At 44.3% G+C, this 14,483-nt stretch overlaps 2 protein-coding genes and 1 pseudogene across 8 annotated transcripts in view; 2 read left to right on the forward strand and 1 right to left on the reverse strand.

Annotated features, from left to right (window-relative positions):
- Positions 1 to 5,268, forward strand: part of Tp53bp1 (tumor protein p53 binding protein 1) — a 73,016-nt gene extending 67,748 nt beyond the window's left edge. For all 7 annotated transcript variants that reach the window (XM_023711096.1, XM_004623358.3, XM_023711104.1 and 4 more), the window contains 4 exons: positions 2,959 to 3,053; positions 3,646 to 3,845; positions 4,519 to 4,664; positions 4,921 to 5,268. In XM_023711096.1, the coding sequence (XP_023566864.1) occupies positions 2,959 to 3,053; positions 3,646 to 3,845; positions 4,519 to 4,664; positions 4,921 to 5,108 (629 nt within the window). In that variant the 3' untranslated portion in view covers positions 5,109 to 5,268. The remainder of the gene's footprint in view (positions 1 to 2,958; positions 3,054 to 3,645; positions 3,846 to 4,518; positions 4,665 to 4,920) is intronic.
- Positions 435 to 681, forward strand: LOC105741811 (annotated as a pseudogene).
- A 1,358-nt stretch (positions 5,269 to 6,626) lies between the features above and the next one.
- The window catches only part of Tubgcp4 (tubulin gamma complex associated protein 4), a 28,984-nt gene continuing 21,127 nt past the window's right edge, over positions 6,627 to 14,483 (reverse strand). Inside the window, exons 12-18 of the mRNA XM_004623360.2 lie at positions 13,526 to 13,633; positions 12,946 to 13,084; positions 10,163 to 10,340; positions 9,518 to 9,652; positions 8,090 to 8,206; positions 7,348 to 7,487; positions 6,627 to 6,714 (exon numbers count right to left, since the gene is read on the reverse strand). Of these exons, the coding sequence (XP_004623417.2) occupies positions 6,702 to 6,714; positions 7,348 to 7,487; positions 8,090 to 8,206; positions 9,518 to 9,652; positions 10,163 to 10,340; positions 12,946 to 13,084; positions 13,526 to 13,633 (830 nt within the window). The 3' untranslated portion in view covers positions 6,627 to 6,701. The remainder of the gene's footprint in view (positions 6,715 to 7,347; positions 7,488 to 8,089; positions 8,207 to 9,517; positions 9,653 to 10,162; positions 10,341 to 12,945; positions 13,085 to 13,525; positions 13,634 to 14,483) is intronic.

A 14,483-nucleotide genomic window follows, 5' to 3' on the forward strand; every position in this document is an offset into this window, starting at 1 on the left:
AAAAAAAAAAGCCTTTAATTGAGAGACATTATGGCAATAAATGGTATGTTATGACAAGAAGTATATATTTAGAAGACGAGGATGGCAGGCACTCGAAGCATGACCCCTCTATTACACATCTTCATCCTCAGTGCAGCCGCCTGGCTCACGGGCACCAGCATATGCAGTTAGTCAGGGTGAGAGTCTCACCAACCAACCGCCAGTTTCAAAAACCTGCTCATGCACCCCAGGATCACTGCCCTAGCCATCTCATGCGTACAAATGTATGGCTTTGCCCCTGTCATGTGACAGAGAGTGATTCCTGATACTGCAAAATGAAATTTGGGAGTGTGGTTGTCATTAAGTAGCGCCACTGGCTCTTTGCAAGGGTATCTGGAAGTAATTTGCACTGAGCCAAAGGCAGCTGCAGTAACTACAGTTTCAACTTCAACTCCATGATGTTTCCTTTGGCCAAAAACACATTAGGTCGTTTTCCAGTGCGAAGCATTCAACAAATGGTAACAAGGCAGAGCCACTAGAAACATACACCTGATTTCCATGACAAATATGGTAATGCTATATTAGTTGGTGGAGTCACATTCTGTATTGCTGCATGGACCTATACAGCAACACAAATTGGAATAGAATGGAACCTGTCCCCTGTTGGCAGAGTCACCCCCAAGGAATGGAGAGATCAGTAATCATGCCAACTGATATGATACAGCGAAATTATTTCTAAATGAAATCATAATTGATGCCAAGTAAAAGTGCTGTGTATCCATTAAAATATAGCCTACTGAAGAAATAAAGTACAATTGAAACCAAAAAAAAAAAAAAAGCACCACTGATGATCTGTGCTGCCATTTCAAGGGTGTGCCTGGCTCTCTTAATTAGCCAGAACCTCTTTGCAGCAGTGGCCACGTAGGTGTGTGTAAGGTCATGGCTGAGTGGTCGGGGACTTGCAGTGAAGGTCAACACTGTGGAAGGTGCAAGGGGAGAGGATGGGAGCTGCGGAAGTGGCTGAAGTCTATGTGGGACTATTGTAAGGTTTCCTGTGCTGTGAACAAAACCTAGTTTTATCAACAGAATTCAGATAGATATAGTGGGAGATAATGTATGTGAGGAGTTCCCTTGGGAAGGGTTTACTTGGATTCTAAGTATGTGGGGTATCCCTTGAGGATTCTGTGCAGAAATATGTAGTGGTGTTGCAACAGCCTTGACGGCCTTGCTTTCATAATATCTAACAAACTGCAAGCTTTCCGACAGCAGCCCTTCACAGCGCAGCCCTCTTGGTGCTTTACCTGGGACAGCATTGTCAAGAAAGCTGACTGGGGGCTGGTGAGATGGCTCAGTGGTCTAAAGCACCTATTTAGAACAAGCTAAGCTAAGCAAAACACAGGGACCGCGGTTCAGTCCCCCAGCACCACATGCCAGCCAGCCCCGCCCCCTGGTGGGCTGAGCTGGCCACACACACACAAAATAAATAAATACATTAATTAAAAAAAAAAAAAAAAAGAAAGCTGACTGGGATGAGACGCAGGCTGGTTTTCATTTCCTGAAAAATCTCTGTGCCTGTGTGAGACCTAATAAATTGTACTCACAAAAATTAAGTGAGGAATTTGGACAAAAAATTTTAAGGGATCTCCAGGGTTTTTGGGTAGAAAGTGAACACTGCCCCAAGAGTGCCAGGGTTGATAGTTCTGGTATGAAAATGCTTTCCGGTTTGTTTTTTTTTTTAATCTCAAGGCTGAGGCAGAGGTATCAAAACAATCCTCTGCTGATTTACTTTTTAGGAAACTGTATGGTAGATGTTACAGATAGATGGGAGTTCATAGATACCAGTTTATAACAGGAAAATGGTAAACTATTTAAGTCCATCTGAGGAGACATTTATTAATACCAAGCTAGGAATATGGCAGAGAGGGATGGCACTGAAGGGCATCTCTGGAGGGGATCAGCTAATCCAGCTTCCCCACAGGGTGAGGGAAAGCGGAGGGGGCCTGGCATCGAACTTTATGTGCTGAATTGGGCTTTTTGTGTGATAAAATTTTAGTTAATTAGAGCTTAATTTCCCAGAACACTCATAAAATGTCTAATGACTTTTTAAGTGTGTTATTTATATATTAAATGAGCAGAGGACAAGAAACAAGCTCAAATTAGATATTTGGTCAAGAAAAGCAGTTTCTAGTTGCCTAGGGTAATTACAGCTTCATCTCACACCTCCTTCAACCTCAAGACCAGGAAAATAATGGTGTTCAGTGTCCCGAGGTCCTCCACGACCATAAGAGGTAGATGGTTTTCCATGAAAAGTTGAAATCTGATTAATCTTTACTTAGTTACATTTAAAGACATTATACTTTGTGTATTCTGGCTTATCAAAGTTTTAGTGTACAATGCGTGGAAAAAGGCTGAAGTGGGAATTTGAAGGCTTATTATATATAAAAGTTAATCAATCATTGTTTATTTCCATAGAATGCAGAAGTAGAGGAGCTGTGTTTATTTATTTTTATTTTAGGAAAGGGTCTTCAGGGTGTTCAGGATCTCAGACTCGTAGTGATCCACCGTTTACAGCTTTCCTAGAGCTGGGATTACAGGCATGCGCCACCATACAGGAGCTGGGTTTAGTTTGAGGCAGGAAAGATTTAGGGCAGACACAGCACAACTTCCTTGATGGTAAGGTTAGGTCCCTGGTAAGTGGTTGTATATCTCCTGGCCAAGAATTCCATGTGAACCATTGGTACGGTCCTAGACTCTCGGGGTCTAGTACCTGCCTTCCACCCTCATCTTCCCAGTTCTTCCTCCCTCTTGTCCCTTCCTGGGCCTCAAGACAGATTTTTCTAAGTTATGGGGAAAACTCTTAACCTGTTGGGGACACATTGCTGTGCAGACAGGGAGTAGGAAAGGGACAGTAAGATGCAGCCATATGGGAGAGGACCCCAACTCACTAACTTTTATCTTGGTTATATTTTTTTAATACAGAATTTTTAGAAATTCCTCCTTTCAACAAGCAGTACACAGAGTCCCAGCTTCGAGCAGGAGCTGGTTATATCCTTGAAGATTTCAATGAAGCCCAGGTGAGGCATTATTTTGTGAGCTACCTTGTCAATGATAAAAGCCTATTTTCTGCCGTGAGAACTGGGGCTTGAGAGTTTGGATAAAGTAGCCAGAGGCTTCAGGAGCCTGGAAATGGTCAAAGTTCTTGCATAAAATACTTTTTTTATAGTGTACAGGAAGAGATGTTAAAACTGTGGGTTAGTTAATGGTTATAGTTCTGCTGCTGGGACAAAAGCAGATTGAAGTTTATGTTAAGTAGAAATTCCTGTGCTGGGTATATAGTTCAGTGGTGCAGTGTCTGCCTGGCAAGTGCAAGGTCCCAAGTTACTGAGTCCCAGTACCACCAACCCCAAAAACAAAAAACAAAAAAAAAGAAATTCCTGTTGGTGTCAGTGTTGCAGATTCTTAGCCTAAAAGGCTGAATACATGGCTGTGTTTGTCCATTGAGGACTTAGGCCCTCAGAAGACTACATGTGAATTAGAAAAAATGTCTAGGGCAGTGGCGGTAAACCTATAGCATGCGTGCCATAGCAGGGTGTTTGTATCACTGAAAGCTCTGAAAGGTTCCCTGGTACAGCTCAGACCGTTTTTTTTTTTTTTTTTTTTTCCTAGTGTAACACAGCCTACCAGTGTCTCCTAATTGCTGATCAGCACTGTCGAACCCGGAAGTATTTCCTGTGCCTTGCCAGTGGGATCCCTTGTGTGTCTCATGTCTGGGTCCATGACAGCTGCCACGCTAATCAGCTCCAAAATTACCGTAATTATCTGTTGCCAGCTGGATACAGCCTTGAGGAACAGAGAATTCTGGATTGGTGAGTATTTAGGAGTCCATCTAGAGCCAAACAGATATAGCAGAAAAATGGTGTTAGGAAGGAGACTGTAAGTGAGGGAATACATGTTTTAAAAGTTGCAGAGTCTGTAGGATAAAATCACACAATTCCATTTCAAAGTCAGGTTTTTTGCTTGTCTTTTTGAGACAGGGTTTCACTATGCAGTTCAGCCTGGCTTTGAACTTTGTAGACCAGGCTGGTCTCGAACTCAGAGATCCTTCTACCCCAGCCCCAAGTGCTGGGATTATAGGCCTATGCTACCACATCCAACTACAGTTCATTTTATTCGAGTTTATTTCCATTTTAATTAGGAAGGAATCTTGTGAAAAATGTGTGAGGATTTATATGTGGATTCAGTATTCCCAACCTGTAAGTATGAGCTATTTCAAGCAAGCATTTGAAAAGAAAAAAAAGCTCAGGAACATGATTTGGGTTATTTCCAGCGCCTGGACAAACATGGAGATCAGAAGCTGGATCCCACAGAATATATACCTCACTCACAAAGAGAGAATGAGGTGGCCCTGACCTGGGCTTTCCAAGCATTTTCCAAGCATTCTGATGCATGACACCCCTCACATAGGAGCTGTTTGTTGGGTCTATCTGTTGCTCTCAGGTCCTTTCTAGGTCCAAAGGGCTGTCTCTGACTCCTTCCCAGGCAACCCCGTGAAAACCCTTTCCAGAATCTGAAGGTCCTCTTGGTGTCAGATCAGCAGCAGAACTTCCTGGAACTCTGGTCTGAGATCCTCATGACTGGGGGTGCAGCATCTGTGAAGCAGCACCATTCAAGCGCCCATAACAAAGGTACCTGTGCAGTGTGTGCTTTGCCATCGTTCCATGGCCACCTTGGATCTATAGCTCTTGGGGTTGCACACGGGTCACTCCTGCCGGGTGGGTCTTGCCTAGGCTTATAAGACTTCATCTGTAGGAGGTGAGTAGATGTGAGATAGCAGGCTACTCACACTGGTTTTCAGAGGCGTATTTAAGCTTTGTTGCTGTCTTTTTAATGGAGGGCTGAAAGAAGTGTCTTTTCCTCATTCCCTTCCCCTGCTCCCTGCAGATATTGCTTTAGGGGTGTTTGACGTGGTGGTGACAGACCCTTCGTGCCCAGCCTCCGTGCTGAAGTGTGCTGAAGCATTGCAGCTGCCTGTGGTGTCACAAGAGTGGGTGATCCAGTGCCTCATTGTTGGGGAGAGAATTGGATTCAAGCAGCATCCAAAATATAAACACGATTACATTTCTCACTAAAGATACTTGGTCTTTCTGGTTTTATTCCTTACTATTGTGGAGACTGTGTTTTAACCAGGTTTTAAATGTGTCTTGTGTGTGGATTCTTTGCATGGATCTTGTATATAGTTTTATTTGCTGGACTTTTATGATAAAATAAATGTTGAATCTTTTTGGTTGTAGTAACTGGGATTTCATCTCTTTCTTTGAGCTTGATCTCAACAAACAAGGCAAATAGGACTTTCTCTGAGGTTCCAATAGGCTTGTTCACTTAGGACAGCTTGCCAAGGAAAATAAAAACTTGGCAGTGAAGTTCATGCTTCGGCATCATTGTCAAAAAGTTATCCATCCAGGATCTTTAAAATGCTGCTGTTCCAAAAACTTGATTTGAAAGTAGGCAAGGGACCAGACTGTTACTCCAAAAGCTGAGTGGAACAGCTGTCAGTTTCCTGTTAAAAAGATGTCACTTCTCTTTAGAGCGGAGTTCATTCTGGACAGCTAATCTGTGGGGTCTCCCATGCTCTGCTGAAAGGGAAAGTGACCAGCTTCTATCAGTGGACAGTGACTTTGTCAAGTTAAAGGAACACTGAAAGTTCCAGTCAGAGATCCACTATTGCTGCTGCTGTCAGCTGCTGGAAGCTCTTCCCTGCCTCTAGCATTATCTCGTTAATATCCTCTCTAAATCGAAGCCAACAAATGTTTTCTAGGAAGAGCCAAACAGTACATATTATAGGTTTTGTGGGCCAGCTGGTCTGACTGAAACCACAGACAGCATGGCCAGCAGTGGTTTGCCAAGCCCTGCTCCAGTGGCAGCAGCAGAAGGGCTCATATTTGGTTGACAGTTGTAGTGAGGGACTAAGGGTTCTGGCATGTGCGCTAGAAGATGAAGACCAGGCTTGGTGACTACAAACTGAGGCCAGAACTTCCCTTTTTCCCCCCCTCCAATTTGGAAGGGGTTCAGTGAATATTTATTTTGTCTATACTGATATGAACATTAATAATGGGGTTTTTTTGCGGGGGGAGTGCTTTATAGTCTCATTAGGTAAATTTGTCCTACTTGCTTGAAAGAATTGGGATTTACGCACCAAATTCTTCATGCTCAGTTTTGAAGATCCTTAAGGCTAGGAGACTTTCAATCATCCACTTTGAAGGAGGAAATTTCTTACTTAGTGGTGACATCCAGCAGTTAAACTATTTATAATTTCTGTTTTATATATCAACCACAAAATATTTAACTTTCTGCTTACTGCTGTGTCTCCCACACTTTGAACAGTACCAGGGCATACAGTAAATGTTTAATAAAACTACTGCTAGTAATGAACATATCCAGCAGATGTTTCAAAGTGAAGCACAGTTCCTGATGGCCAGTAGAGACAGTAGATGACACCTCAGGTCCTCCTCGGCTGGCAAGTGAAGAATCCCTGCTGGGAAAGGGGCAGTCACTTTCTACATGGGAGTGATGAGAAGGGTTTATACCTCTGGGTTGCTTCCAGGAGAAAGGACAGAGCCTTTTCACCAGGCTGTGGATGTCTGGTGAGTGGCTAAGTGTTTTGAATCTTCTATTACATATTTGGGAACTCGTGGAATTGACTGTTTATGAGGTTATGGAAGTTTTCACATCCCAAAACTACAAAAGAAAAAAAAAAAGAGCCTCATTAAATACTATACTTTCTGACTCTTTAAAGAAACACAAATCATCATCTAGATAATGTTGACTTAACCTTCAAAGAGTTTCTGTGACTCCTGCTAAAATCAAACAAAAAAAAAGTGGTCGGAAATACTTAAAAGAGACAGAAGGGAGGGCAATAAAGTGCTTTTATGAAAGGGAATAAGACAGGCCTCTGGGAAGCCACCCCTTAATCGAAAAGAGATGTTTTACAAGTTTCCAGTCAGCAGGGGTGGTGCTCTCCTTTCACAGGCAGGGAAGCTGAGGGCCCCACTGTCTGTGGCTGCACCAGCCCATCTGTATCAGAGCTGGGACTAAAAGCCACACTGCTGCCAGTGCAACAATACATAACCTACCACAGGACATGAAACCCTTCTCACTCAGTGATTTTAGTATTTTATTTTGATGATGTCTTTATGGGAAAATAACCTTCCTTAAAATTACTAAAGGTGGTTAGACACACTCTTATCTTTGAGCCTTGTTTATGAAATGAGAGTATCTGGGTCACTAAAGTCATCTTTCCTCTCTGGAATTCCACAGCTCATTAAAAAGCCGTACAGACACAGTCTCTTGAGTTCCCAGGGCTCTTCCTACCTGCCCAGAGTCCCACCAGCCTGGGTGTAGTATTTATTATAATCCAGTCGTAACAGTAGCTGGGCCAAATCTGAATTGATCTGATGATTCCGAACACTGGAGAGAATCTTGAACAGGAGTGAAGACTGGCGGCTAAAGCCCTGTGGAGAAAGGACTCAGGCTGTCATCCCTTAACTTCCCAGCTCCCCTGGGGAGTAGAAAGCAGAGGAGCTATGGGAACAGTCTTGTTCAGGATTCCCCAGAGCCACCTGGCCTTCCCACAGTCCCCTGCCATCAGCTCCTGGATTGACTTCTTACTAGCAGCCCTGTAGACTGCATGGTTTCCTATAAAACAATTTTCTCATTAGTAGGAATTTAGCAGCTGATTTCACATGAATCTGTTGTTATGTACTGGGGTTAGGGGGCTTGTCTCTGTGACAGGGCGATATTACCATCTCAGTGAGAGGTGTTTCAAAGAAGAAGGTGGGATGAGGGAAAGTAAGCACAAAGCCAAGGCACATTTGATAAGATGAATGAAGTACCTTAGTGAGGGTGAAACTATTTTTGAACACTGAGGTGTGGCACATAAATCATCTACTTCAAAATCAACTCCTGCTGACATTTTAATCTCTGTATCATATATTTTTGTATGTGTATGTCGGGAAAATGCTTTACTGACTCAGAGGGAAAATCAGGAACCTTCAGGACCAAAACTACCGCTACCCTGTGGATAGAGCTGTGTGCCTCCATCAGGCATGCTCACCTTCACGAGGATGCTCAGCTGGGCTGCTCCGCGCTCATCCAGTGGGCCCAGGTTCTGACTGACCAGCAAACAGAAACTGTGACAGAGATCTAGGATTTCATTCAGGCAATGAAACACCTGCCCAGGAAAGAGGGTGGGCATTAGAAAAAGAAGGAAGACCCATCTGTGGTGAAAGGAAAGCTGCAAGAAAAGCATTAGCTGACCTCACACTGCTATCCCAAAGGCCTGCTGGCCCCTCAGACAACACATGTGAATGCGTTCTCAGTTTCCTCTCACCGCGTTTAACCAGTCCTAATTGCCTGCACCACAGTGTGTTCCCGCCTCTGAGCTATGTGTTATCCTCATGTCCGGAACACTCTTCTCTTTGATATCAGTGCAAGCCCTGCTGTCTGGGAGTGTTCATCCCACACTGTAGCTGTAGTGAGCCCCAGGTCTCTGTGCTGTAATGTGTACTGTACACTTGGCATTGTGTAGGTCACCTGTGCTATCAGTGGTTTCTGTATAAATGTGTCTTGTTTTTCCAACTAGATTGTGAGCTCCTTAAGGGCAGAGCCATGATTTATACCTCTTTGTATCCCCAGTGCCTTGCATACAGTAAGCACTCAATAAATATTTAATGAAGATGACCTATTCTGAATATTCTCTTTTTCCTATGGATGCGGTCATGCTGGACAAGGACAGGTCTACCTATCATAATAGTTGTGCTTGTTTTCAATTCACAGAACCTTTTGGAGTGGCATCGGTGTAACTCACTAGTGTAGCAAAAGTAACAGCCCAACTGCCAGAATAGAAAGGGTGCGGCACTTTTGCTGTGGCACCCTGAACAGTTAGCCAGCTCACAGCACACCAGAGGTAATAACAAAAGTCATTCCAGTCTTCCTGCTTTTAATCCTGGATTGGCAGTCAGCCTGTGATCAGTAAGAAACAGTGCCTTCTGTTAGAATCTGGGGATTCTAATTCCTGGGTGCAAGATGATTCCATCATGCCGAGAAAGTTGAGAATTAACTGCCAGGAGGGACACAGGCATGTGTGTGTACATACACTGACACATGTCGCTCTAGTGCTCCATGCAACAACTTTGAAACGCTTGGTTGATTCTGGTCTGACAAATCCCAAAGAAAATGAACCCGGCTTTTCATTGATTTTTCTGTCAGAGTTCTGTACTTCTTTACATCCTTCTATCTGAAAGTTAAATGCATAATTCTTTTATCTATTGCTGTTCCCTCCACAATATAAAGATGCAGAAATTCAAAATACTTTGGTTCCCTTTTAACATTTCCTTTTAGTTTTGCTTTGTAAGTTGATAAAAATGTTTTAAAAATAGACCTAAACAAGAGCTTAATGAGTGTTTTCTATCCTGCCAGTCCAAGTGCCTGAGGTATAGCAAGTGCTGGAACCAGTCTAAGGAAACTGAGCAGCCCGACTTACAGGTTTCAGCAGGATAAAGGACTGAGCCAGCAGGTTGCTTAGGAAGTGGTCATGAGCCAGTCGGATGCTTTCAAAGTCGCGGGTAGAATTGATCTGATGAAGCAGCTGTGAGAACTGAGACTCCAGTACATCTACCTGATAGCGACACAAATACGTTCAGCACCTTCATATTCTAAGCACCCTTCTACCCTTAGGTGTCTGACAGGCTAGAACAGAAATTCTTTGCTCCCACTGGTCTTCCCTCCAGTCAAGCCACTTTCAGGTTCACCAAAGAACACAGCTATGCAGGACATTACATGTGTAATCATCTTGACCACCTTCAGTGTCTTGGGAACCCCTCTCTCCTGCCCCAACCTAATCCCCCTCCATGCCCTCACCTCTCTGCTTACTGACTTGACTTAGTCCTACAAGATCCCACAAGTTCTAACAAACACCAAGGAACAAGTCAATGACAAGCACTACACTGTTGAGAAGGACCCTAACTCCCAGTCCCCTGTCCATACAGTTCTACTTCCCCTCACTTGCCCACAATAGATAGGTAGAACCTGAGTTTTCTTAAGTGTGAGCACTTAACCTAAATACAGGACCTACAGGCCCTCTTTACTACCACTCACCACCTCTTAGACCCCATTCCCCGGCACATACCTGGAGATAGTACTGGAGATTATCCACCAAGAAAGCCATGTGATTTCGAAGGCGCCACTTGACTGCATCTGTCTGGTTAGACTTGAGGTGCTTGCGCTGCATCTGCAGGGCCCAGCAGTGCTGCAGTTCAGCCTGGACCCGGCGCACACTCAGCAAGTACTTGAAAACAACATTATACCTAGGACAGGACATGAGGCTATTCGTGAGACAACTTCACCCTCACAACAGACACTAGGACACTAGGATCCCCCATCTCCCCCTCAAAAGCAGCAAAGAATGGCTAGAGATGTGGAAATATCACGTGCAGTGAAGTACACAGGACTCAGAATGAATGAACTAGCTATATACCAGCGGGACTTTTAGCAATATAATTCTGAATGAAAAGTGAAGTGGAAAAGATCACTTTTTTTTTTCTTCTATATTTAGGACAGGGTCTACAGGGTCCACAGGGTCTCATTACATAGATCGTACTCATAGTGATCCTCCTGTTTTCAGCCTCCCAAGTGCTGGGATTACAGGTGTGCACCACCACTCCTAGTCTCAATTGCCGTCTCCTTGTACCTCAAGGGTGGGGCTGGCACAGTATGCCAAGGATCAAACCTCTGCCACTGTGTTCTGCCTAAACAAGCGCTTTAGTCTGCTGAGCTATCTGGCAGGCCCCAAAAGATCACATTTAAATAAGCCTTAAAAGAGCTAAAAGCAAAAAGAAAATCCTTTTGGGAAATATACATAGATGTCATAAAACTATGGAGAAAGTAAATAATTTATAACATCAGCTGCCTTGGGCTGGGAAGCAGGGAAACAGGAAGGGGAAAACACATAAACATGAACATTATCAGTGACTTATGCCTGCATCTGATGTCCCCCAAAGGTTCATGCACCCACAGGAGCACCTTTTCAGAGATGGCTAGATCTTCAGGTGTGAATGTGGATTAAAGGTCTGCAGTACTGGTTTACTCCACTGATTAGTTTAACATAGTTCTGAGTGTAAGTAATGGGAAGCCCCACTCTGAATGTAGGTGGTACCACACAAAAGGCTGATAGCTTTCAGGGATACAACAGAAAGGTCAGTCACTGCTTGCTTCTGCTTGATGCCTCCTTCCTGCTATGCCATGGACTGTTTTCCTCCCCTCATTCCCCTCTGCCATGCCACCTTGGAGTCAAGAGACTGAAAACTACAGTCCACTAAACTCTACAAACTGTAAGCTACACTATTCATTCTTTAATTTTGTCAACTTCTTTTGTCTCAGAAATGAGAGAAAAAACAGTGATAGTTTCTATGCTGGGAAGTGGTTTTATGATGTGTGTGGGAAAGCAGAAGGGCCTTCCATGAACCAATAATAAATGTGTGCCATGAACCACAGATTGTGATGATTCCGATTCCTTGTCCCCGAGGCTCAAAGAAGATAAACAGCTTCCTTCAGTGACAGCATAACCCTGCCTTCCATGAGGAAGGCATGAGCGTGGCGCTCACGGCATAAGGCTGCGCCCTGTACTAAGAACACCTATAGAAGAGCGACTGGTTCCCTGTAGAATTGGAGGCATATTAACTGCTCAAAGGCAGATTTACAGAGGATAATCCAGTTTTATCATCCTCAAAAAAACAAAACAAAAAAGGGTACTGATAAGAACAAAACTAAAGACTTCTTTAGAAAACTGGTATTACTGTTAGTTTTGTTGGTATGATAAGGGATTTGTAGCCATGTTGGAACTGCCTCTGTGAACCATGTAGTGGCCAGATGAAATGACAGGCTTTAGGGTTCTCTCAAGCCTCTAGCACCTGTGGTGGAGGGAGGAGTATAGCATGAAGTTGGAGAATGAGGACGGAAGGTTTTTTTTTTTTTTTTTGAGGGGGGTGTTCTTTACAGTCTGTTTCAGTTTCTATTTAGAATTTTCTGTAATACAAAGCTAAAAATAATTCCAGATCCAAGGGCTAAGTGTGTGTCGCACAAGCCAGGGTATGGCCCAGGATGTATGGTCCTGCAAGCTGCAGACAGGGCTGGAAAGTATGGTGAGCGCGGATAGAGGCTGGAGGAGGAGATGGGCCTCTGGCTGCTTCTCTCTTCCCATTCTGCTAGCCTTACTCTAGCTTCCCTGGGAGGAAGATTCTCCCACCTCCCTTCCCTGGAGCTCTGTTTTCCTTCTCCTTTGGGCACAGCAGGTCCTGACCAGTGCAACAGCATGTGCAGGCTCTTGTACAGAACATGGCTGGTGTCTCAGGCTTTATTGGTTCAGCTCCTTTTTATCATCCCTGAAGTTTGGCTGCCCCTCCTGCCTCCCTCCAAGGGATGGGGGTGATCTCCTAGTCTTTTTTTTTTTCTACTGAGAATCAAACTCAGGACTCTGTGTTTGCCAGCCAGGTGCTGCGCTACGGAGCCATCTCTCTGGTCAGTCTCCTTAGTCTTTATAGCAGACATTCAGGTTAGAGGACTTCCCTAAGGAAACTATCACCATCATCAACAAACATCATCAACATCAAATTTGTCTGGTGGAATTGTTAAGGGTCAGAATTTCAATGTGGTATCTGAGATCTCATTTTCCAAAGGCCACTGACTGGCAGCTGATAAACTGCTTGTTATTTGGCAAATTATTTTTAAAACTATGTTTTTAAAACATGTTACTGTGTGTGGCCGCCTCTAAAGGCATGTAGTTGCCATTCTCTAAATAACAGACAGGTAAAAGCTAGTTGGCTCTCTTTGTCCCAGCAATTCTATTCCTGTGGTTTTTTTTCCCTTGGAACTAAGGCAGGCAATGTTTACCTGTGAGACACTGGGAATACTCACTTCTCCAGGACAGCTGGGGTGAAGAGAATGTGCAGAGGCCATTGTACTTTGTAGGAAAGGCCAAGGGCTGCCCAACCGGAGGCAGGGGCTTCCCGAGGAGAAGTTTCCCTAGAAGGCCCTTCTCTTGGCTGAAGACCATCTAGAAACAAGAAGAGGAATAAGGAACAACAATTCGGCTGATCCAGAATCAGGTTCAACAAGGTGAACAACATTCATGAGGAGCTTCCTGGAGTCTGCGACATCAGCGTAAAAGGATTTAAAGGCAGTGGGTAGGGAGTCACTGGGAAGCTTACTTGGGAGGGCATCACAGATTCTGCTTTAGCACTGCAGCTGAAGCTGGGAGAAAAGGGGCCATTTGGTAGCATGCCCGCTGTCCCCACAAACAACATAGCCTGGGCATCTCACCTAATTTCACTAGGTTTCCAAGCTGCCCATTTTTCCTATACACAACTGCAGGACTGGACTAGATACTTTTTAAGGTCTAAAATGATAATTACCTGATGTCTGTGGGGGTAGACAGAAGCAGAAACAGGAAAAGTAACATGACCAAAGAAGCAGAAAGGTACAGAGAGAGGCAAACCTTTGTGCTCTTTCCCATGAAATTCGATGGTCAAGTGTAACAGAGGGAGAAGGTTATCGTCATCCAGCAATACCTTGTGTGCTGACTGCTGAAAGGCCACATTCACATCTGCAAAGAAAGAGCACATGGACTGCTGGAAGGCTAGAGTAGGACACAGCAGACATCTGCTGCTTCTGCTTGGTCACCATAGATTACTTCTTCCTCTTGCTGGTAAAAGTGCTATCTTGGCCTGGATGGTGCAGCTAGCTCTCTGGTGTGCCAGGGGGCTTCCTAGAATGTTATACTGTCTTGCTACTGTAGTTCAGGCCGATCTAGGGCACTATTTAGATACTTTTCAAACAGCGACACTATCCTTATGAAATTGGCAGGCACTTAGTGGGCTGGACCTTATCCTGCTACCACTCAGAATGGGCCTATTTGAGAAGGCAGCAGTGAAGAATGGAAAGAGGTACCACAGACGGGAGGGCCATAGGAGAGCTACTGCACCTCAGAACTTTTAGAATCAGTATATTCTTTCATTTGCTGTTCTCAACGTATGCGAGTTTGAACTGGATTTTTTTCCTTCTCTCCTTTCCCCCTCTTGTCTTTCATCTCTCCCACCTTGTGTGTATGTGTCTGTCTCTCTGCTTCTGTCCTCTCCCCTGCGTCTGTGTCTGTGTCTGTGTCCCTGTCTGTGCTAGGAATCCAACCCAGGTTATCACACATGCTAGGCAAACATTCTACTGTTTTTTTTTTTTTTTTTTAATTTTATTTATTTGTGTGTGTGTGTGGTCAGCTCAGCCCACCAGGGGGCGGGGCTGGCTGGCATGTGGTGCTGGGGGATTGAACTGCGGTCCCTCTGCTTTGCTAAGCTTGTTCTTCATTGGGTTGAGGTTCTTTGGCGTTCTGTATGCTTCAGTTACCTGAATGTCAGATTGTTTCCTCATATTTGGGAAGTTTTCTGCTATTACTTCTGCCC

The sequence above is a fragment of the Octodon degus genome, unplaced genomic scaffold (genome assembly GCF_000260255.1).
Source record: "Octodon degus isolate 3935 unplaced genomic scaffold, OctDeg1.0 scaffold00002, whole genome shotgun sequence".
NCBI classification, from domain to species: Eukaryota; Metazoa; Chordata; class Mammalia; order Rodentia; family Octodontidae; genus Octodon; species Octodon degus.